The sequence below is a fragment of the Fringilla coelebs genome, assembly GCF_963513975.1.
Source record: "Fringilla coelebs genome assembly, chromosome: 2".
NCBI lineage: Eukaryota > Metazoa > Chordata > Aves > Passeriformes > Fringillidae > Fringilla > Fringilla coelebs.
The window spans coordinates 77,856,421-77,880,599 of NC_140029.1; the positions used below are offsets into that span (position 1 = coordinate 77,856,421).

General features: G+C 35.1%; 1 protein-coding gene across 2 annotated transcripts in view; it reads right to left on the reverse strand.

The window, feature by feature from the left end:
* The window catches only part of CNTN5 (contactin 5), a gene marked incomplete at both ends in the record, with an annotated part of 310,341 nt that overhangs the window by 216,422 nt on the left and 69,740 nt on the right, over positions 1–24,179 (reverse strand). The window contains 3 exons of one of the 2 annotated variants that reach the window (XM_084200928.1): positions 208–383; positions 5,309–5,432; positions 13,668–13,886. In XM_084200928.1, coding sequence (XP_084057054.1) covers positions 208–383; positions 5,309–5,432; positions 13,668–13,886 — 519 coding nt within the window. The remainder of the gene's footprint in view (positions 1–207; positions 384–5,308; positions 5,433–13,667; positions 13,887–24,179) is intronic. The other variant, XM_084200929.1, reaches the window with a different exon arrangement.

Below are 24,179 nucleotides of genomic sequence, written 5' to 3' on the forward strand. Positions count from 1 at the left end.
CTAGAGTTATTTTCCTTGATGATTCTATTTTAAAAGTAACAAGTCTACAGAAAATCACTCTCTTCCACTAAGTATTTTATTTCTAATCTTGAGATTCTAGCTCAACAATGTCAGTGTCACTTGTATAACATATTCAAATTACAATGTAATGCCTTATCAAGCAATGTAAATGTCTAATTTATCAATATTTTAAAAAATGTTACTCACATGCAAACTGAAGAACAGCCTCTCTGCTTAAAATACTGCCAAACATGTTGGTAGTTAAACATTGGTACTGTCCAGAATCTTTCATTTCACTGGGGTTGCTGATGATCAAACTTCCTTCTATTAAACTGAAGCGATAATCACTTTCAATGTCGATTTCAGTTCCATTTCGAAGCCATCTTAGGGAATAAAAACCAAAAAAACCTCACTCAAAAACTGCTTGAGCATTTAATAGCCAAGTGAAGGTATCAAGTTAAGGATACAGAATCTGAGAGCTCCAGTTGTAATTACAGCTATTCAAAGATATCCTGTGCAGGAACACATTAATCTGGCAAAACTGGAAAGCAAAACCAACATGCAAATACTGATATTCAGCCTCTGAAGAAAAAGGATATTCTTTGTTTTGCCCATGCTGAATGAAAATAATGATTTATTTTTTCTTCTTCAAAAAAATGAATGTTCACAAAGGTTTAGGACTTGAAAACTGCATAACAGATGCATCCTTTATGTCAAAAATGGAAATTTTACTGTGCTTATGATAATCAAAGTTTTAATTCATATTCTATCATTAAAGCCTTAGGCCCAGCTGAGCTTACAGGTACTGCACTGCATACCAAAAAGGAAAGGTTTTTTTCCATTCTTTCAGCATTGGATCTTCTCAGCCCAAGAAACAGAGACACCTCATTTAAATACAGAAGAAAGAAGAGCAAGACTTGTGAAGAGCAGGGAGGTAGATTGATGTACACAGGCTGCTATGCAATATAGGATTTTGGCAACAGACAAAGGTAAAATAATATAATCTGAATCAGGATACACAAAATTCAAAGGCTGGAACAGAAGACTGGAATTAACTGCTGGGTAGCCAAGATACTAGGTACATGGAAACTAAGAACAAATAAACGGTCTGAATAAAGAATGCTGAGTTAGGGAGGTATTTCGGAGTGAAATAATAAGACTAAGCAGTAAATTCAAGCATGGGTGTGAAAATAAGATGGAAAAAGCCAGGCTGTAGGAAACATTGAAAGTATCCCAATTGAGGTGACATTTTGAATGATTCCTGAATAAACACTTATTTTTATGAGGTTTCAGAAGTAACCTAAGAGTCTCATAATTTTTCAGTTGTGCAAGTGGTTTTATGGGTTGTGTTTCCCTCCTGTCCCAGATATTGTCTGCCAAAAAGCCTCAGCCTCCCATACATCTCAGAAGACTGAACCAACAAACTCTTTAATAGTCCACTGGCTGCAAGAGAAAATATTTTGTGTGGTAGATTAATAGACTTCAGCAGTCTGGAATAGCCTCTTATATGTGTGTGTTTGCAGTTTCGGAATAAAAGAAAATACATCCACATATGAAGACTTTTAGATTTTCTTTTTTGTCAAAGTGTAATTACACGAAATTGTAAGAAGAATGCAAAGAAGAGATAAGCAGTGTAAACAGATAGGGTACAATTATTATATTGCCCAGATATTTTTTTCATTACTCTTTTGCTGTCATTCTGCAGCTTCAAAGTTGGCTTGGGAAACTTCCAGGAACTTGCAAGCTTTGCCAGAGATCAGCAAAGACTGGAATAACTTGGCAACATTTAGACACCAGAGACAGCTTTAACAAAGCAAAATAATTATTAATTCACTCTATCTTGTTAACATTCATGGTGAATAGGGTAGAGAGAGCAGAATTCAGCTGCAGTCGTGGTGAATATTTCTTAATCCAAAGGTCAGAATTGTCAGAATTTGGATGAGCGGTGAATCTCCTATTTGTCCCTTCTCTTCACAATTGGGCTTTTGATTGCAGAGCAACTCTGCTTCACTGAATGTTAGAAATAAAACAGCATTGAAAATTTATTTATATGTTAAAGGAGAGCAGGGGAAGTTTGTTAGGATTAACTGGGTTTTTAAATAGATAACATACATAGATGAGGTAAATAGGAAAGGAATTTTTAATCCAAACAATTGATTAATTACTTTATATTTTGAGTGAAATCATAACAAAATTCAGTTAAACCAGCTTTTTTCCTTTAGTTTCACTTTCAGCTAAGTTCAATGAAAAAATATGTTATTTGAAGTCTACCTCAACATGGATCTTGATAGCTACCTTCCTCTACATCTTGGGATCCATACTGAGGGATTGTATTCCCCTCATATAATCTATGCACATTACAGGAAAAGAAACACTGAATTAGGTGACTTTTTTCCTAGGTAACCTGACTGATCTGGAAGGACAGAACCCAAAATATAACACTTCCAAGGTCACAGATTGTTAGGAAATCTCAGAAGAGATTTTTTTCTTGAAGAAAACGGACAGATAACATTTCAAATTACAGTAATCTGTCTGAAGCAGACAAAAAAAATTTAGAAAACTTTTTCAATTGCAGTAAATGATACTGACAAAACAATTAGTACCCAGCTTATGTGTGCCCTAAGTAAAAGAGTCCATGGAGTGTTTCACAGTCAGTGAAAGCCATGTAGTTAAGTGACATCTCAGGGAATTCAACACCTGCTTGTAGCTCAGTAACTCTGCTGACCTGTGAGATCCCACAGGAAGTTGTGAATGTCTGTATTCATCATCAAAGGGATTGCAGTTACCATCTTCATTGTACTGCGCCTGACTTGTGATGATTTGCAGAAATGCTAAGCAAACAGAATCAGTTTATCTCAGGGAGTTATTCTCTAAAACTATGCATCAAAATACCTTAAAGACTGAAAGTCAATAAATTAAAACCTGTAATTTCAGGGAAGAGTTTGGACTAGGGGAAAAAAATTTTTTTGAAAGGAAGAACATCTGACATGAGGTGAACATTCTCCATTCCATTAAAACAAAGTCATTTCCAAGAACAAAAAAAAATTTTTTTAAACAGGTTATGAATACTGGGGCACAAATTACATAGACTAAAGAAATGAATTTTCAAAAAGGCACAGATAACTTAACATTGAAATTTTTGTGTTTTACAAGTTCTTTTAATATAAATTTAAATAAATACATACTGTGTTTTGGTTTTGGCCAAAAATAATTCTTAGCAGCATGTGCCTCAGAGCACATGTAAATAAAGGTCCCGTGCAGCTGGCCAGGGCCTTTGGTAATGTGGTTAGGTAGTGGCATACTCAAAACTTTGTATAGCTGTAGATCTTTTGAGGCTAAATTCCCTCTACATTTGTCCTGGAGAATAGAATCTTCCTCAGAGAGTAATTTTTACTTCTTTTCCCTCCCTTTGAATGGTAGTGTGCCTTGCAAATGCTGCGCAGACAAGTGGCAGCAATAGAAGGAGAAGTTAAACTGTGCTGCCTGAGTTAGGCCTTTTGGGTTTAATCTCTCCTTCCATGAGCAAGTCAGGAAAGTTTGTTTATGAGGCTGCTAACACCAATTAATCTCTGGAGAGCTGAAGAAATGGATATTAAAAAAAACATAAAACAGCCCAGGTCGTAAGAGATGTTAAAAGATCATTTTCTCCAGTGTTACATGGAAAATGAAGCCTAGAGGAGATAATCAAGCATTTTGTTTGTTCGCATCTTGGAAGGCTTCAGTGATTACTGAGGAGTATGAAACCTTCTTGCCTTCTCCATGTAGCTCCTTGTGAAGAAAGAGTCCCTGTCTTCCTTGCAGTCACCCTTTAAAACATGCTGCAAGTCTGTATTTGTTGATTGCATTCCACTGGGAAAATGCAAAAAAACAGTTGGATGAAGAAAAAAAGGAGATGGCATAGGTTCTCCACAGACAAAATTTCTACAAGAATAATGAGGTTTTCTGGGAGACTTGAATACAGGACCCTCCTCTTTTGGGGGTGAATTTGTGCCTTTTCCCCATAGTCACAGTCTGTGTTTAATGGACCGACAACACTTTCACAATGTGTGGCACTAATACCTTTTTTTTTCCTCTTTTTTTTTTAATCAAAAATCATCAGTAGGTAACAGAATTTACACATGGAATGTCAGTAAAAAAGAATGCAACATAGCTTTCACACCACATGGTGAGGATTCCATGCTATTCTAGTTTGGAGAATTTCTGGATATTCATTCCTAATCCCATGTTACATGTTTTAGTCATGCCTGTGCTGTTGGGAGGTGGGGAGGGTGGGCTGGCTTGTGTCTTGCATCAGATCCATTTAATGAGTCCATATGTTGCAAAGAGGCAGATTGAGTGGTAGGAATGTCTAAGGATGGTACTGCTCCTGGATTTCTTCAAGTTATAGAAATGCAAGAGCTCTGATTCAAATAGCTCTAAGGAAAATTCAACCAGAATTCTGAAGAAGCCACAAGTTAGATAAGGACAAAAGGCAAAAGACAAAAGGCAGAATTGATGATTGCCACCTATGACAAAACACAATCAGAGTCCTTATGTTCCCTTTGTAATTGAAGAATGACTCCATGAGAAAAGATGAAGGGTGTGTGGGAAAAAATAACCAACCATATGTTCCCCCAGCCCTCTTACATCACAGCAATTTACATAAAATATGAGCAGAGACAGGTATAGCAAATGGGTACAGTGACTGCAACACACTGCTACCACCTGTAAGTGAGCACCATCAATAAACTGCACTCTGAGGCTCACAGGTGTGTCATCACAGGCCTGAATAATGGATAACTGTGGCCTACAAGTCTGTATGGAAAAATAAGCAACTGGTGATGGTTGCAGAGGAATAAAATGGTAGGCTTGTGAGTGAGAAACCACCAGATTTGATACAGCCTTGGTATCTTGTAGTGCCAAATCATGTCATTTAATGTACATATACTTTGCTGCCTTCCCTATATGTTGGAATAATATTTTGTAGCTTTATCGATGTTTAGAAATAAAAAGGAAACCCAAAGAATTAATTTTTTTTTTATCAGTAGTCGCAGACACAATTCAATAAACTGGACAAAAGGAGTCTCTCCACATGGATAGAAATGATGCAGAGAGTGTATAATTTGAAAATTAAAATGTTGCTTTGCCTTAATCACTGCCATTTCATCTTCTTGATTATTCAGAATCACAAAAAGCATTCAATCAGTAAAACTACTAGTGTCAGAGAGCTGTTTCTGCTGTTTCTCACCAAAATACATTGATTCTCAGAGTAGGATTGCAGTGAGTAATATTCTGAAAGCTAAAAAAAATAAAATTCTAAAACAGGTACCTGTATGTAGGAGTAGGATTTCCACGTGCTTGACAATTCAGAGACACTTTCTTTTCCTCAGAATCAGTTGGAAAAATCATATCATCTGGCTCTTGTACAAACACCGGCCCATAATCAACACTTTCTGTTAAAAAAAGAAGTGCTACCTTTTAGGAAAGCTCAAAAAATGCAAGTGTTATAGATTTTATAATGTAAGATTAAAGTATGCATAATTACATTTGGTTTCCAAAGGTTCATGTTGCATTACTTTAGATGTTGTATTAAAAAGCAATTATTAAAAGGAAAAAAAAAGACGAAGAAATATAAAATATATTACTAAGTGAAGCATTAAACATACAGTATGATTTAAGTGTTTATTATGCCTAAGAATGGATTTCTCATCAGATATATTTTGGCCTGAAGTCTAGTGAGAGGCTCAAGAGACTTAAGAGGAATTAACTCTGCTTATAGAGAGCAAGGTAAACAAAAAACTTCCTACTGCTTGCAGCAGCTTATGTCAGAGAAAACTAATACACAGTTTTCCCCTTTATGTCAAGCAGTGCTAAGAAAAATCACTCGGAAAATTAATAGCAGCAAATGGTGTCTGTTATTAAATAATATATAGCTAAATCTGACATTTCATTTTCCTCCACTGTCTTGTCTAATTTTGGCATGTACCTTTATCTTGATAAGAATTTACATTTCTGAACTAAAAAAAGCTGTACAGACCCATAGAACACGTCTGTGATTCCAGTTCATTCATATTATCCAGTGAGAAGTGTAAGCCTTCAGAAAAGTAAAAGGTCACAAGCAGACTATTCCTGTCATGTTGGTCTGAATGAATAAAATTCTCACTGTGCACCAGAAGCCTGTGGAATTTTAATAATTTTGGGCTTACTCCAGACTCGTGGGTGATTTAATCACATGGTGCTCTTTGTCTTCAAAGCTCGAGCCTTTGTCTCTAAAGCACTAGCTTGTCTGTGGAGAGATAGAGGCATTGTCCTGCTACTTGGAGTGAAACCTATGGGAGCAGGGTTTTCTCTGTTGGTTTTAGGGTTTCATATGGGATTGATGTCCTCCAATTCTTACTGAGGACAGCACACCACATTAAGCATTTCACAACATCCTGCTGTATTTGTCTTCCCAACAGCAGCTTGAAATGAAAAAAGGTATACCTGAAGACTTGGGGCTTGGTCACTCACCTGAAAATTATTTACGACATTGTTTTATCAACTTCATACAGTTTCAACCACATGTTATGGTTTCACAGTTTTGGGTTCACAGCTTTGGGAACTGCACCCTTTATCATACTAATGTAATATTTATCATACTAATAATAACCTTTATCGTATTATCTGAGGCTAACAGCCTCAGAAAATCTGAGTAGTCAAGAAAAGATGGGGCTACAAGTCTTTGTACAGGAAAGAAAGACTTAGAGTCTGAAAAAGGATGAGAATTTTGGGAGACATAGGTCATAGCACGTTAGTTTTGAGATGCAAATTTCCATGTCTAAATTCTTCCATTTGGAGTTTCTCAACTCTCTTATCATACAGTAAAAAAATGACATAAGACCCCATTATGCTTTTCAAGCTTTCTTTTCAGTGACTACACACTTATTATACACTTTAATTTTTTTCTTTTTGCACTACTATTCTAATGCAGGTTTTGAAAATACCTATATTATCAGGTGTGTATGCTTCTGCTGGAATAGATTCAAATAATTACCCTGTTGATTTGTAAAGTCAGCAAATAAGAGCAGAAGCAATTAGTAGTGTCTCTTTCCCATAATTTTCCAGCTTATTAGCCCTGCTTGTAGGACTGTGTAAAAGAGTATGGATTGCTGTTTTGCATATTAATATTAATGTGGAGTTACATTGCTTTACTTGGGTTTATTGGCTGAAATGTGTGTTCTGGAACAAATATCTGCATTATTTTAAAAAAGCCCAAAAAACAACCCACAAACAAATCTATCACAATAAGTGACTTCCAATATGTACTGATATTATTGAAGACAAAATAACTCTAGTAATAAATTTTGAGAAGTACATCTTAAAATGCTATGGGAGAAATGGATTCAGCCTGCAAAACTTATTTTAAGAAAGGAAAATGTTGGTACAAACATACTGTGTGGATTTTTTATAATTTGATCACCTACTTCTTGCATTGCACCAAAGAAAATACTAAGGAATGTAGGTGCAAATAAACGGAACTGACGTTGAGCTGGAGTTTAGAAAAACCAAAAATTAATTAAGGATAACAAATCTAAATCATGACTTTAGATTTAAGTGTTATTTCATGAAGATTAGTAGGCATATGGATAGGGTGAATATTAATGAAGATTAATGATTTTATCTTCTCCCTAGGATGGACTCTGGAGATAAAATGTGATATCACAGTTTAGGACTGCTGGAAAGAAAAGATGCAAGGCTAGGTGCAGGACCAGACTATGGCACACTCTTGTCCTCTCCCTAAGCCAGTCAGACAGAGATTTCTGCAGCTTTTGACTCAGCCATCAACCTTAGGACAAGGAAACACCTCCAGCCCCAGCCTGCAGCACACCATGGTCCCACAGACAGCTGGAAACTCTCCTCAAGCCACAGAGAAGGGAGCAACCCAACCCCTCTGTGTGACATTGAAATAAAGCTTTCTGATTCATGAACCATTGGCTGGCTCTTCTGCTTTGTGTGGTCTTTTTGGGGAACTATCCCTGGCCTTATCCTTATTGCCCTCATTTTCTTATTGTGTTTGTGCATATATCCTTGTACGTATGTTTTCTGATATCTTCAGCTCACGTATGTTTTCTGATGTCTTCAGGGATCCAAAGGCATCAGGTTTTTTGCACCCATGCTTTTTTTCACCTACAGGTTGCAACTTACTGTGACCCATGCTCTTTAACAGGGTAGTCCTTCATGAGTGTGCATGGCAGGGTTTGAGCTCAACACCTATTTTTTTCTTTCTAAATTATCAAGAACATAAAATTAAATGAATATTCAACATAAATACTAGCATGCATATATTTCAATTTACTATTATAATTTCTCAAGGGGAATATTTCTCTTCCTCATAGAGGCTTTTACTAAATAAGATACATGTATCTTATTTTACTACATAAGGTACAGAAATGTAGTTGCTTTAAGTGCTATCTTATTTAAGAACAGTGATTTACCACAGAGTCTTGGGAATACAGGTGTGCACTGCAAACAGCAAGTTTGTCATCCCCTTTCCACTTTTAAGAACGGCAAGGATATGGAAAACATTCAAAATATAAAAAACATGCCTCTTTTAAATTCTTGGATATTTTTCAAAGCAGTGCTTAAATTTTCTTTGAGTGCTAGTGTTTTCCTTACAGCACTTCTGCGCATAAAATTTCTGAAACATGTGACTCCTTAGTACCAAGTATTTAAATCCTCCTGGGAACATAAATTGGAATCAGTATCCTGCAAATCAGACAGTAGCCAAAGTGTGGTTTGTCTCCTTCTTATCTACAACATTCTTTCAAACTTTCATTCTCTCCCTCAGTTACTGATGAAGAAAAAAAAATCAGATGTTCTTTAGTTCTTCTTTCTGAGCAATGCAGATATCATAACAACAAACTGCAGATGGGAATAAAGTTTCCTGTACTTTAAATTGTGTAGTCATTTAAATAGTGTAATTCCTCAAGAGCTGCTTTCTTGCCACCATTGTTGATAAAAATACAGGTCAAAAAATACACTGAGAAAATGAATTATTTCCTGGAGCCCTGGGAACACAGAAGTGGGCAGGAAAGAATTATGACCCTGATCATACTCCTGCATTGGAGCTGCACTGGCACTATAAGTGTCTGATAATTCTAAGTGCTGTACTTCTAAAGAGGAAAAGAAATGAAGTTATTATAAATGTTTTCTTAAATAAGTACCCTCCAAGATACATGACTGGCCTAATCAGTCTTGGAGCCATCTTCTCAGTCTGAACTACTGCTGGGGAGAAACAACAGACACGTGATGTGAGAGGATATGCTCAGGCAGCCTTTGTATATGGGGGAAGAAGGTATTCCTTCAGGTCTTCTCCCCTTCTTCTGCTCATGCCCCTTTAGGTGCACTTTTAACAGGACCAGGAAGAAAGTTTTCCTATTGCTCTATTTTCCACCCCCATGTTTCAAAGATTTCTTGAGTCCATGTAGAGATGGAAGAATTTTCTAAAGAAAAGCTATGCAAGGAATCTAAAATGAGGGATCATGTCCATCCTAAAATACAGATGATTGTAGTCTGCATACAGAGCCTATCCAGTAACGTGCCTACTTGACCAATGCAGACCAAACTACATCCCAATTACCTAGGTATTAATGCGTTCAGGACACACTAATGAGGTTGAAGAAATTGTTATTGATAGGGCAATACATGCTGCTGAAATCTACATATAAGAAGAAGTAATTAAATTAAACAAAGCCATTTCATTTCATGTTGGTCCTACAAATTGAAAGATTCTTTTTGGTATAGGTGGATCACACTATGATGCTACTCGCTATTGACCTTGCTTTTGAATTTCTCTCTTTCCATTCTTGGTTTTCAGTTTATGATTGTTGTATCAACTTCGCGTGATGACTCTAATGGATCATCTGATTACCTTTGTTATCATGGAACCAGACAGGAAACCTGTTCAGTATATTCAGAAATATTTTTGATGTATATTCACACTGATTTAAATGGAATCCTATTGCTTTCTCCAGATAAAAGCTAGAAGCTATTTTGCTTTTTTGTTTAAACACTGAAAAACTGTATTAACTTCAGTGGCAATATTTATTTTACAGGTAGGTCCTATGATATAATGTTTCACCCCTACACCTAAGAAATAAAAAATATTATTCATTTTAATATCACTATCATATGTTAAAATATTACACATTTCAAATTTTAAAGAAAATAAAAAAGAAGCCCACAAATTCATCCAGGAAAAATATGTCCCAGTAATTAAATCACTGTGTCATATTTTGAAATTAACAAAAGTCGCTGAAATTTACAATAATTATTTTGCATATATAGAAGCAGAGACATTATATATAGATATATACACACATATGCACACATGTATATTTGCAAAATATGCATTTCTAAAAAACATTTTAATTTTTAAACTGTGTTTCAGTCATCTGAACTTTGAGACTCCTTTTGAGGTAAACTGAGGCTGATACATGTGCCTCAAGGTATATATATATGATTCTAGTGTGCTGCATGGTGGAATATTGTACAGTACATGCATTATTAAGTTTATACTGCAAAGAAGATTAAATTATTTTTTCATATTTTCAGATTTACCTTTTCTGAGACATGTTTATTTGCATAATAAGCAAGATGATTTAACTGTTTCTTGAAAATGCTTTCTCTATTCTGAAACAAATAAATCTGTTCTAAATTTAGCTTATAATATCTAAAGTGCATGCCATATGAATCAATGTTGTAAAATATTTTTAGCAACAGAAAAAAAATTAGTAGTTTGTGCCTATAATTCATACTGGTAAGTGCCGAATATAGCAGAGGGTGGGAAACAGCAATTCTCATTCTACAAAAATTAGATTCGGATCTTGCATATCTTGGGGTTCATTGATTCAAACACTTTCAGTTGTGAGAGACTGTTTTTCATTTTCTTGCAAAATGTGCCAAACCAAAGATGAAAGGACAAAGAGAGTCCTTATTCAAGGTTAAGTTCAATTATCTTTACAGCAGCAATTCCAAAAGTTTTTGGAACAGTAAGAAAATATAAGAGTTTGCAGTTTTATGATTCTTCAAGAGTATTTAATGAATAATTCATACTTTTTATTCACATTTTTTAGTCATGACTTTACACATTGATGCATAGTTTGAAGAGAAGGACCACATTGCCTTAGCTGTGTGTTTACACTAAATAATTCCTGATAAAGTCAGCAGTGAGCTAGAGCACAGTTCTTTTAATTTAAGATATGAGGAAACACATGTTGAATTGAAAGTGCAAATGAAATAGCATCAAGTCAGTATAAAAGGATCTTTATTACAAGCCATGTCAGGTGTTTGAACATGTCTGCTGGGAAATAATTTGAGAAGTCACTTGAGAACTGGTATAATTCAGCAGCTAATAAAAGTATTCTTGGGTGTTTTTTATGACAAACTTCACTCCTGAATTTATGCCATATATTAGATGTTTGAATTATGCAAATTCTACATTATAATAATCTAAAACATGTTTTATCTCTTCCTAAAAACTTGAACTTCCTCTCACTTGAAGCAGTGGTGCCTTATTACCACAGGATGCTGTAACATTTCCTCATTTAGGAAGCCTTGGCTGGTAAACAGGACCACTTAACTCTATCATCACATAGCAGTTTTAGGATAACTAGAATATCCTTACTTCAAGACCTGTAAAAGTAAAATAAAATTTAAAAAAAGAACCAAAAAAAAAAAAACCCAAATAAAACCCTTTAGACTAAATCAAATCAAGAAATTTAGAAATACAAGTGTAATGACAGATAATTGAAATAGTCACTCATTCTCATAATATTCTATGTAAAATTCTCAGTTTATAAATATCAAAGATATTTATTCAGGCATCAAGCTATTAACAGAACTGAGAGAGGTTTGGAAAATAAGCTACATTCAGTTGCCATGACAGATGTGTTCCAGTCCTCTTAGATGATGCAGATTATCCTACTTGGTCATGTGCTGATCTTTTCTAAATACTGTCTCATACCTAAGCTTGTGCTATGCAGGCACTTCAATTAATCAAGGGCTTTTAAAACACCATCAGGTGACTCAGATTTACCTATTTCTACAAGTGTCTACACAGCTGGATATACCAAGATCTGTAAGCGAAATAAGTCTCCTAGGGCTATTTTTTGTAGTCTTTAGAAGAATGGTGCTCCTCTCTTCTTGGTCAAATACTCTGTTCATTAGGCCTTATGAGGTATGGCCCTTTTGCAATTTTGTCTCCAGTCAATGGTTTTTCACTTGCTCCTGAGAAACTGATGAATCTCAACTGCTGAGCTGCAATGTGGCCCCAGTGTTTTGAGGAGAGTCAAGATTGCTGACCTAAATCATAGATCATATCTATGGTACAATGATCATCCCCGAGCTATGATCTCACTGTGCTTTTTGGATATGTCCAGGATTTCTAGTTCTATCTTGCACTATATTATTCAAATAATCTGTATTTTTTGCTTTCTCCTGCAGTCTTTAGACATTCATGCTGTAAAAGATCAGGATAATAGACTACAGTTCTAATAATGGACATTAACTTTAACTTGTTCTTAAAAGGTTGTCAGGGAGGAGTTATCAGTGTCTGGTGAATGGGGAAAAACTGAGTTCATTCTAGTCACTGCTTAAAAGAATATAACAGTGGAAGGACAAATGTAGAAACATGCCCCTATCCTAGAAATGGTATCAAACAGAATTAGCTGCTGATGGGATCAAATTGTTTCTTTTCTAAATCAAACTTTACTCAGGGAACACATTTATGCTTGTATGTGGTTGTATATAAACTGTTTTCTTATGCAATCCACATGCATACATCATTAATTTTCAATAAATGCAAGACATTTTCTGGGGAAAAAAATAAGACTTTGCTGAGTCAAAAAGTAACCTGTTGTCACACTCATGATATTCTGTGAATTTCATTGAACTGCACACTATTAATCACAATTCTTGCCTATTTTACATCCTTAGATGTAAATGAGGAATATACTTATAATATGCTTATGCATCCTCTAATTTTTCCCTCCCTCCACACCTCCCTCTCCTTCCTTCCTTTCTATCTTTCTTTCTGGCTTTCCATCTTTTTTGACTGCAATTCAGGTAATCATTGTCACTAAAGGAATAGTATTAGAAATGTAGCTTCTTAAAATGTACCCAAACATGGGAAAATACCTATTGTTCCTATGAGTTATTGCATTTAGAGGTGAATGACACATCACACCAGAAACCCTATCCAAACATACACGTAAGTACATGCATGACACAGTTGACTACACAGAAGAGATAATTTAGAGAAAAAAGTAGTTTTATATGATTTATGCTTCATGTTTAATTTATATTACTGGCATTCATGATTAAATAAAAAATACTCCAAGGAGAAAAAAAGTGGCTTAGATTTTACTACTAGATGAAATTGTTCTGTAATGGAATTTCAAATCACTGGTTTGCTATTTTCATATAGCAACACCTGCATAAAACAATTTGGCATAGAAATTTTTAAGAAAGGATATTTTAATTGGTGACTTTAAAGCTGTTCTGAATAACCTAAAGGAAAGTAGCTCATTTCCACCCTGTGACATTTAATAAAATTCAAAATTGTGTCTGAGGAATACCAAAGTAACCTGACAAAAATACACTGATTTCAAAAAATGTTTCCAAGTTTTGGAGGGGGAAGCTACACTTACCATCATGTTTGAAGGTCTCTGAGAAGTGGTAGAGGTTTGTTGGGGAGTGATAGTGTTGTGTGGCTCCTCTCCAGCCTGGTGAAGATGCACTTCCTAATGAAGGACTGCTTAATCGTGGTCTGTTCTTTGAATTAAATGAGGCTAAGGATGAACTACCAGATTTTATTCTTAGGATTGCAGCATATGATGTGGGGAGACCAGGAACAGCTTCTGAATAATCTGGAAAGAAATCCAAAAAAAAGAGAGATGTGAACACTGTATAGAGACTAAACCTGTCACTTTGCAAAGAATGTTTAGTTAAGCAGTAGAAAAGCAGAAAAGTTTCATCTTTAAAAGGAGTGACAGCAATATACCAGGCTTGATGGGAGACTCAGCTTCTGAAAAGAGTTGGGTAGTAGCATGGAGCTCTAAGAAAATTTCCCTGCAGCTTCACGACAACATAGAAATCAGGTATTCACTAAATATTTTACTTATGGAAACATGAGATTTCAATGTTTTTAATTCTATTTCTATGACCCTATATTTCTATCTCATAGTGGAAAAGTGTCTGCCAGGCCACCATCTTTCCTTCACAGCCTTCCTTCTCTTTGTATGTGCAATGTAGAAACACTGACTGAAATTAAATGTGCTTCTCAACTCAACACTCATCTGCAAATCAAGCAGGCTAGCTAAACGGGCCAAGTGTACATGTATGCACAAATGCTTTTCCCAAAAACATACATGTGCTAAAGTCACCTCCTCTGCTGACTCTTCAAGTTCCCTTTTTTGCCTTTTCTGACTCCATTTAAAATTTCAATGTTTACAAATAAGAAGAGTGTCAAGTTTTCGGCCTCTTTATAATGTCAAAAATAAAGAAAATAAATTACTTTACAATGGATTAAAAAGTGTAACTCAGGACCTGCAGGAACAGAGCAAGCAGAAGTATTGAAATCAGTTGTCCTGAAAATGCAACAGTATTAAGGAGGTTAGAATAGCATTCAAAAATATATTCAGAGATGAGCAAAGGGATCCAGGCTGTATATTTAGTGCCTATGAAAGAACAGAATTTTTGGAGGACAATTGGAAGGGCCAGGAAGAAAAAAAGATCACAGTTCTGTCATCTCTGCTGGTGTTAAATATTTAAAAATGGGACATCTTTTTCACATTGGCATAGTATGTAACTTTTGTATTTTTAGGCTGTGACTCTCCTTTTTGTTTGTGTAATGTAACACAAAGAGCCATTCTAGTAAATAGGATTCAACAACACTTAAATAGTCCTGACAACTTCTTTTTGCTGAAATATTTTGTGCAGTCAGTTTTGTGAAGAAGTAGTTCTGTGCTGCCTCATCAAGTTAAGAAGACTGCAGTTCTTCTTCTGCTTAAAAAGAAAAAATTATTCAATAATTCTTTGTTATCTAGCAGAGTGGGGAACACTACTTCTGCAGTGGTAGTCTCGGGGTTTGAAAGAAAAAAAGAATCCACAAGATCTCAGATGGTATGAATGCAAAGTACCAAGGGAAGTAAGAGAAGGAAAGGATACAAAAGTCACTCGACATGGTGAAAAGGTCCTGCTGTAATGATAGTATTATGTAATCTGTTTTCTGACCTTCTATGTTATAATTGCTTTGTTTGGCTGGGATTAGTGATCAATGTGAAATTTCACCCTGACTCCGGTTGCTCTGTTATGCTCACAGGGATCCTGTATCTGAGTAAAGCTTCTCTTGTAAAACATAACTGGAAATGGTTAATAAATTATACATAAGGAAATACTTCTTGTTTTGTTTACTGAAAGTCTGTAGCCTGTGATCGTTACTGACAACTACAGCAGAAAACGCACTTACCTGAAAAAAAGCCTACTTCCTAATTTGAGCATTCACCTTCAGAGATTTAGACTTCTGAACTGCTTAGTTACAGTGCCTTAATTAGAATATATTTTTATTGGAGTACTATTTACAGTAAAATTATTCCTTTAATTTGGTTTGGATTAGACTTCTGAGATTTGGGAGAATAAATTTATAAATTCCATTATTTAAGTACATAGTAGTTAAACTGCTGGAGAATATAGATATTACTCTCTAATGTGCTTTTTTATTTTACCAGTCTACCCTAAAAATCCTTGAGAAATTTCAGCAAAACTACTATGGGTAGGTCTCAAAATGCTGCTGTACTTGAGCTTCACTACGAAATTATATTTTCCCTAGTCTTATTTTGAGAAATAAGTTAAGTATTTGGGATGCAACATCCAAAAGTCCCTTCAGATGCAAGACACTGATAAGGAAGATATAGGCCCAAATGGTAAGGATATAAAGCAACTAGAAACCAGCCACAATAAAATCAGTGATTTGGGTTAGCCTTCATATTTCTTTGAACTAGAACTATCAGATTTATAGTAATTTTAACAGTAGTACGACACTTTTAAGATAGACTATTTCTTTTTAATTTTCTTAATGGATTTCCAACAGCAAATTGATATAATTTTGGTAATTTTAAAATGAAACTGTATCAATTCAATAAATTATTCGTGCATCTCTTGTTATTTCCAGCACATGCTGCTCTTCAGTCAGATTGATCAGAAGCAAGATAACAAGGAAAACAACAGTACCATAGGTAATAGAGAGCCTGTCTTCCACTGATTACCGAGGGGTTTTTTTGGTCTTAGAAAAAACCAAAGATATGAATTACAAGATAATGTGAAAGAATTTTATTCCTGTAGTTTGTAATATCTCTGTCAGTTTAAATTTAACTTTATTTCATGTATGCTGTTGTGGGAGAACAAAGCTAACTCTGAGGGAAAGGGGATCACAAGACAGCAAATGTTTACACAAGTTCCTTGGGCACAGTCCATAGGTGCAGATATAAACCACAAATACTACCCTGTTACATTTTTTAGTTTGTTTTTAAAGGCACAGCATAGCTCAATAAAGCTCAAACAATGGTACACAGTAATTTGACCAAAATGCATTCTTTCTTTAAACAGTCAAAAGTGACAAGGAAAATTCATTGATTCTACCCCAAAATTTCTTTGAAAACTGTCTTTGTAATGTTTGAACTTTATAGAGAGTTAAGGATTCTGACTTTTGGTGTGATGTTTTGTTTTCCTTTATTCCTTTTTTTCTATAAGTGACTCCTGGTCAGTTACTAACTCATTGACATTTCTCAAGTATCTAATTAAAATGTAGACTGTCTTATAATACTTGCAAATGTGACCTTCATTTGTGTATTTTTGCGAGCTAGCATGTTTAATCAAATGTCACTAAGAATGATAACCCATTTTTTCATTGTAATTTTTAATTGCATTGTTTCAGTGGAAGTTTTCAGTCTTCTAAGCTTATGGAAATATGTGCATTCATTCTGTACAGTGGATTGTATCAGTGTTGCTCCTCAAGTTTTTAAACAGACATATACTTTCTGCTCTGGTCTGTGCATGCACATTGGTTTCCACTTAGACTGCTCAATGACATGTAGCTTGACAATAACTTGGGAGAGAGATGCAAAAATAGCAGAAATCTATTGTTGATAAGGTGTCCATCCAGGTCATCTCCTATGAGAACTAAGATCAATACTAAAAAATGGCAAAATGTGAATAAATATTTTTTTTTCTGATGAAATTGTGATAACTATAACAAAAAAGAACCCAAAGCACACCCAGCAAAACACCAAAACCGAACAAAAACATACACAAAAAAACTTCAACCAAAAGGCAACAAACCAAACACACACACAAAAAAATCCCACAGAATTAAGTGGAAGCCAGTAGATTTCTCAAGAACTCGTTAGTTCATCTGTGTACTCGTCCTCCTCTGTGTATTTCCCACTGTGGTGGCTTAGTTTATCTGAGAGAGATTTTATTCTAAAGTTGCTGCTCTATCCCACTTCTCACTGAAAGCGATTATTGCATTGTCTATTCACATTTTCTATTGATTTTGCATTGTCAAAATCATCAAAATCAAACAAACTATGAGATGGAAACCTTCACTGGAGACATAATTTTAAATATTTGGATTCTGGATGTCAGCACACAAGGTAATGAGGCTGGGCTCACTTTACAGGCAGTAAAAAGGAAGAGGAAAATGGCATGTGATATGATAGGCAGTCTCAATAATTGGCTACTTCTTGCCACAGAATGTAAATGAAAGTAAAATGAATAGCTAAAATGTCAAAATTTCAATTTTTCAGATCTCAGTTGTCTTAGTCATAGAATTATAGACTCAGAAATGTTGGAAAAGGCTTCCAAGACCACCAAGTCTAACGTTTGACCTATCCCAGAACAGCTAGACCATTGCACTAAGTCCTGTATCTGGTCATTTCTTGAGCACCTCCAGAGGCTGTGATTCCACCACCTCCCTGGGCAAAGCAGACCAACGCCTAAGCGCCTTCCCAGCAAAGAAATTCTTTGTGATGCACAATCTGAACACTCTCTGATGTAGCTTGTGGTTGTGTCCTCTTGTCCTGTCACTGGTTGACTGGGAGAAGTAGCTGCCCCTGATTTTGTTGCAACCTCCTTTCAGGTAGCTGTAGAGAGTGACAAGGTACACACAGAGCCTCCTTTTCTCTACTTCTCTCATCATAAACTAATCGAGCTTTATTTGTGTCCTTTCTGCTCAATATATTTGGTTCTTCTGCAAAGGAGTGAAAAATCAGGAAATTTGAATCGTTTTCCAAAGAATCAGTGGGGGATGACTTAGGAACTGGAAGTTCTCAAGGAAAATATGTTGGTGATTCTTATCAGCCCTTTTCACCACATATATGATAGCATGAGAAATGAAGAAAAGTTATGTATGCAAGGTGATCTTTCTTTGGGGAAAAATATATTTTTTGCCAGCTCTTTGGCAAAAAATAAGTAAACCTTCAATCCAAAAATTGTTCTGTTGAGTTTTTAAGTTGTCCGCTATTTAAGGATGATGCATGATAATTTAGCTTGAAAGGCTTCAATAGCTTCTCACTTTACAGAATTTGTCTTTTTCTTAGAAGTCTGGTCATAGAAGGCATCAAATTTAAGAACGCAGAATATTGTAGACAAACATGGGAAAAAATAATTAGGGATATATTTTATTTTCCTTTAAAATAACAAAGAGGAAGTGAATTGAAGACTTAAAACATTGACTCAGAGATGGTAAAGAATATTTCCCATGGCTATTAGCAATTGAATCAACATCGTTGGAATATTATACTGTTAGAGCTAATTTAAATGTCATGAATTTTTATGAGGAATTATTTTGAATAATATAAAGATGTTTTTGTAGAGTTAGTCATTGCTTCCTTTCCTACTCTAAAAACAATCTATTTTTCATCTTACTTCCACTTCATACCCATAATTCAGCAAATAGATTACTCAATTATTCCCACTTTGCATCCAACTTATGACATACACCAGAGCAAACAAATTGTGCTTTAATACTGAACACCTTCTGCTGAACACTTCTTCTGCTAGAGAATGCTTCTGACTGCAGAAGTACAAATAATAAAAATAATAATATATTCCAATTATGGAACAACATTTGTCCAAAGTAAAGAGGTTTGGAACTGAGAAAAGGGCTTTGAGTTTATTGTCATATTTTTTCTATTGAATCACTTAATTTTGTCTTGTTTAAAGCACGCTAATGTAATATAATGAATAAAATGAGCTCTGGTGTGTTTCTGCCATAGCATAGGCTTCAAGCACAGTTGTTATGTTCAGTAAGTTCTTTGCACCTTTTTTTGAAATTCACTGAAGTCATCTAATGAAAAGTGATTTTTAGAAGTAAAAAATATAAAACATTTTGAAGACTCTTCTAATGATATCATTGAAGAAAAATTTTACTCCAAAGAATAGGAACAGACCTTTATTATTTATTTATTCCATCTAGTTCGGCATTTAATTATTCTGGCTTTTGCATTCTTAAAGACCTGTCTGACACTTTACCACCACGTGGATTGTTTCTGCCTGTTTGTCTAAAAAAAAGGAGTTTTAGGCCAGTTTTTCCTGACTAATAAGACTTAAAATAAACAGTGAAAATAGCTGAGGGGACCCAAGAAATAAAATTTAAGAATTAGCTTATTTTAAATACCTGGTGATCTTCGACCTGAAAGAGGGGTGCTATTGACGAGATGTAATTTGTTGATATGTACAAATGTGTGCTCAAAGACACCTATGTAGGTTTGGTTTGTCAATTTTAAGATATACTTCACTGTTGTACTTCTTCAGGTGCTTTCCATATGATATTTTTTGAGCCCAAACATGATACATATTCTCTAGCAGGGAAACACGGAGCATTACTAATGTGAGATCCATAGATTAGCCTACACTTCATGCTTTTAATTGAAATCTTAACTTATTTTCCCCATGGCTGATGATCATCAGAGTGAGCTGTCAATTCTGAATGTGAAGGGAGAACCTAGTACTAAAGGTCAACTATTTCAGCACAAATCAATTAAACTAATTAGATGGAGAGAAATCCTTATTTATATCCCTTCCTTCCTGCAATGATATACATGTCAACGTTAGGGGAAAAAAAAATAGATCAATCCACAGCAAAGAAGAAATTTGTAATTGACTATTTTAATATGAAATGTAAATATAAAATAACTTGGCTGATTTATTAATGCCATAATCAAGCAGTCAAAATTCTAATAATCAGTTAAGCAATCAATCAATCAATTAGCAAATGCAACAATGTAATGTAAGTTTTTCTGTTCCCTGTGAAACACATCCTTACATATTACCTCAATTTGATGTGTTTGTGTGTCCATCAGAAACACAGTCTTTCATTCCCTTTAAAAAAATATATCTCCAGGTTAAAAACCTCTTTTTTTTTTTTTTTTTTTTGGCAGATAATATATTCTTTCCCACCCTTGGCTCCTCCTGTAGCTCTTTGTGGTTTGCTTTAATGTTTGCTAAATATTTTACAGTGCACTCTTTACCCTGCCTTGCATCTTTGAGACCTTTTTGTGGCTCAGTCTTCCCTTAGGAATCCTGTGAATTAATCACTGGATGTACTGTCAGTGTAAACAACTATTGTAGCAATTAAACAACTCTTATACACATAGAGTGAAACTCATTCTCGTGCTCCGGACAAATAGTCTTGAAAAACATTTCTTAAGTATTTTTTAATATTTAAAGTGGCACCTAGATCTACAGATTTTTAAGGAGGCAGTATTTTATGTCACTTCTGAACTTTAAAAAAAATAATAAAGAAAATAAAAATTTTAAAAATCCCCACCCTGTTATTATGGACATTGTCCAACTGTCATCCTGCCTGGAGACAGCAGTGCCATGCAAATGTGCATGCCAAAACATGACTCACCTTCTTGTCTGAGATGTACCAATAGAGATGAAAGACATAAACCCTTCAAAACACCAAAAACTCCAGAATTTGCAATGAAAAAGAGTGCACTGTGCAGGCATTTGTGTTCTCATAGGGTAAATCTGTACAACAGGCACATCTGCACGCTATGAACATCCCACAGTCTCTTCATGCAATTCTTCATTCTTCTTTATTCATCCTGGTTGGTTTTAACCACAGGACCTGGTGCCTGCTTGTGTGCACTTCCAACTGCAAGCCTGTTCTGGCAGTGACCCTGGCCCCAGCAGTGAAGTGTTTGCAAATTCAAAGGAAAGCCATCAAAAGGATGCAGACACTGAGACAGACTAGCAGCCCCTTGAAGGACACAGACTTGAGCTGTTCCTACAGTCCTTTACAATGAGAAAAAGAGAGTCTGTACAAGTGATCTCGAACAAAGCGTGAATTATTTCAAGATAGCAATAGGAGCACTAATATAATTTCCAAAAGAAACTCTTTTGTCACACAGAAAAAGTGATAAGTGTAGTTTAATAATTAGCTAGCTGGTGGTTTCCTAAAGTTTAGAAATGAAGACTTTAATTTTCAAGCTCAGCTTCAGCTTTTGGTTTAGGGTTGTGAGGCTATTTGGAATAATGTTGCTTTTTCAATAACTTTCACAAAATTGAAGGATCTATTTTAGAGGCGGCAAAAATGTCAATAATATATAGGTGCCATATATGTTTATGGTAATTTGCAATTATTGTTCTTATATTTACATATTATAAAAAGCTGAGTCTATTTGAGCAAACTGGACAAGGTATTACATAAACTTCCAGTGGCTAAGAATAATGGTTAACATACAAGAGGGAAATTATTATGTGTTACGTGTAAAAAGTAGGCAGATTATAACTATTTTACTTATTATACATACCAGTAAAAGATCTCAGCATTACAGAGAAACCTCACAATTTTATTCTACCGGGTGTTTGAAGGAGAATGGAGGTCTGCATTCTCAAATGAAAAGCCACATTCAAAATGATACGACAGTATCATAATGCAGCCCAAGGAATACCCTGTAACATCATTGCAGCCAGCAGTGGGCAGCCACACACCTCTTTTTAGACTAGTCAATGACTTGTTACAGCTCCAAAGAAATTATCATGAGTTCTTTGCCTCGTGTTTCAATAAAGTCATCCTGAAGAATTACAATTAGGAATTAAAAAGAAGAAATACATGATAAGATATTTATGAAATTGGATCAAAAACATGTTTTCTTATTACTGACAGCAACAAAAAGTCTAAAAATAAAATAAACCCGGCAAACAAAAGCATTATAAATTTTCATGCAGAATTCTAATAAAATCTAAAAATGTATTAGAAAAATCTCTGTGAAAAACAAATAATCTGTAAGCATTGGCACTGTAGCAGATGCAATTTTACTGCAGTTGGGCCAGCACTGAAATAGCATGACAGACACACTTGGCCTCTATATGTACATCAAATGAATAAGCAATGAAAATGCAAAATACAGCAGAAAAAAATCAGCACAGTTGATTTTAGAAGTCAACACGGAGGACTTTTCTAAAGCAATCAGAATTACATTTCAAAGTAGCGTTATTTGGTCAAGGACTTACAGGAGTACACATGGGAAACAGTAAGAAAACACTTGTTATGCCCTGAATTGTTTTGGATTTTTAGCTGATTTCCATTTCAAAAGTAGTTTCAAATAAATAGATATGGAATATAGCTGGAATTTTTAAATAAAATAAATTGAAATCAATCAAGTTTGACTAAAATGTAGATATCTTTCAAAGAGAATTTATAATAGTTCTTTCCACTACAACCTAATTTACTGCTGTCGTATAAGTAAATTTTCAAGTATGAATAAGACTGAACAGAAAGATTTATTCTAAATCATCTATTTGTTATATGGAACTTTACTGTAAACACAGTTAGTGTGCCTGTTTTGAAGCCTGAGGTTATAGCTTTCATTTCAAAATCCTCTCCATAAAGAAAAGATAGTGAATCAGTAAGCCTTGTCATTTCAAGGGAATTTGCATTCTGAAGGTTTTATGTTCCCATCTATGGTTTTGCATACCTAAATGACAATGAATGTCAATCATCATAGAGAAAAATCTCTGCTTACCTGAAATTTCTCTTTCTTTGAAATAATTAAGTTTAGAGAACTGCTATTCTGAGAGCTTTCAGCTAGCGTAGCACAGTCAGACAAGACCTATCAGTCACAAGTAGAGAGGGCATATTTTGGGACACATTTACAGGCACATGATTTCTAGAGCCAAAGTATTTCTACCCAGTTTTGATGCAAAGTAGCTTGAGGGGAGAAAGGTACAATAACTTCTAATGAATCATAGGGGAAATTCAGCTGGGCAATAACATAATAAAATCTTTCTTAGCTTAGTTCCAATCTCTATTTATCTCTAAAGCAGGTCGAATTTGTGGACCTAATTACTCAAGAAAGTCAACTTCATGTAACTCTCTTTTATTTGTTTTCAGACTGGAGTCCACAGATCTGTGATGATAGAACCTCCACCACAGTGTACACACGGGTCACCTATGGCATAATTCTGACACTTTGGTCTCCTAATTTTAGCAAGAAAAACCTGTATTTCCAGTAAGTGCTTCTTGCATGTGGGTAATTTAGAATTTGAGTTTTCTGCTAAGCAGACAGAGATTTCTGTTTTGGGACCTTTGAACATTTACACAGCCCATAGGTAAATTTCAGAATTGTCACCATTGCCCTGTGTATTCAGATTTCAAAATTTTGCAAACTCCCTTTGAAAAAGGTCTTCACTCAAAGGTCAAGCAATGTTTTAAATTACTAAGTTGGCTTGCATCAGACATACAGACAGTTCCTAGACATACTTTTAAAATTTTATTCTTGTGTGGAAAAGGTTTGCATTTTTGAGAGTTACTGTTTTAATATTTGATTCTTAAACTCTATTTGAGCTGCTGGCCCTCTTGTCCTACAGGAAAATATCATAAAGGCACATCTGGAAGGATTCGGATTTTTTTTCTTCATGTCTTTTTAATTAATTTTACCTCCCTTATGTATAAATGGGTGGAACTAGGTCCTAAGTATTAGCTCCCTAAGAGACGACAAAGAGCCCTAAGAGAGGACAAACAAACAAAAAATTGATATTTTATTATTCATTTGCTTACATTTTTGTAATTTCCTCCAGAGGGAGGGAACTTAAGCAGAGAAATTTGAGAGCATGCAACTGGCTCTCTCATTTTCCCAGGCCTGAACCTTTTT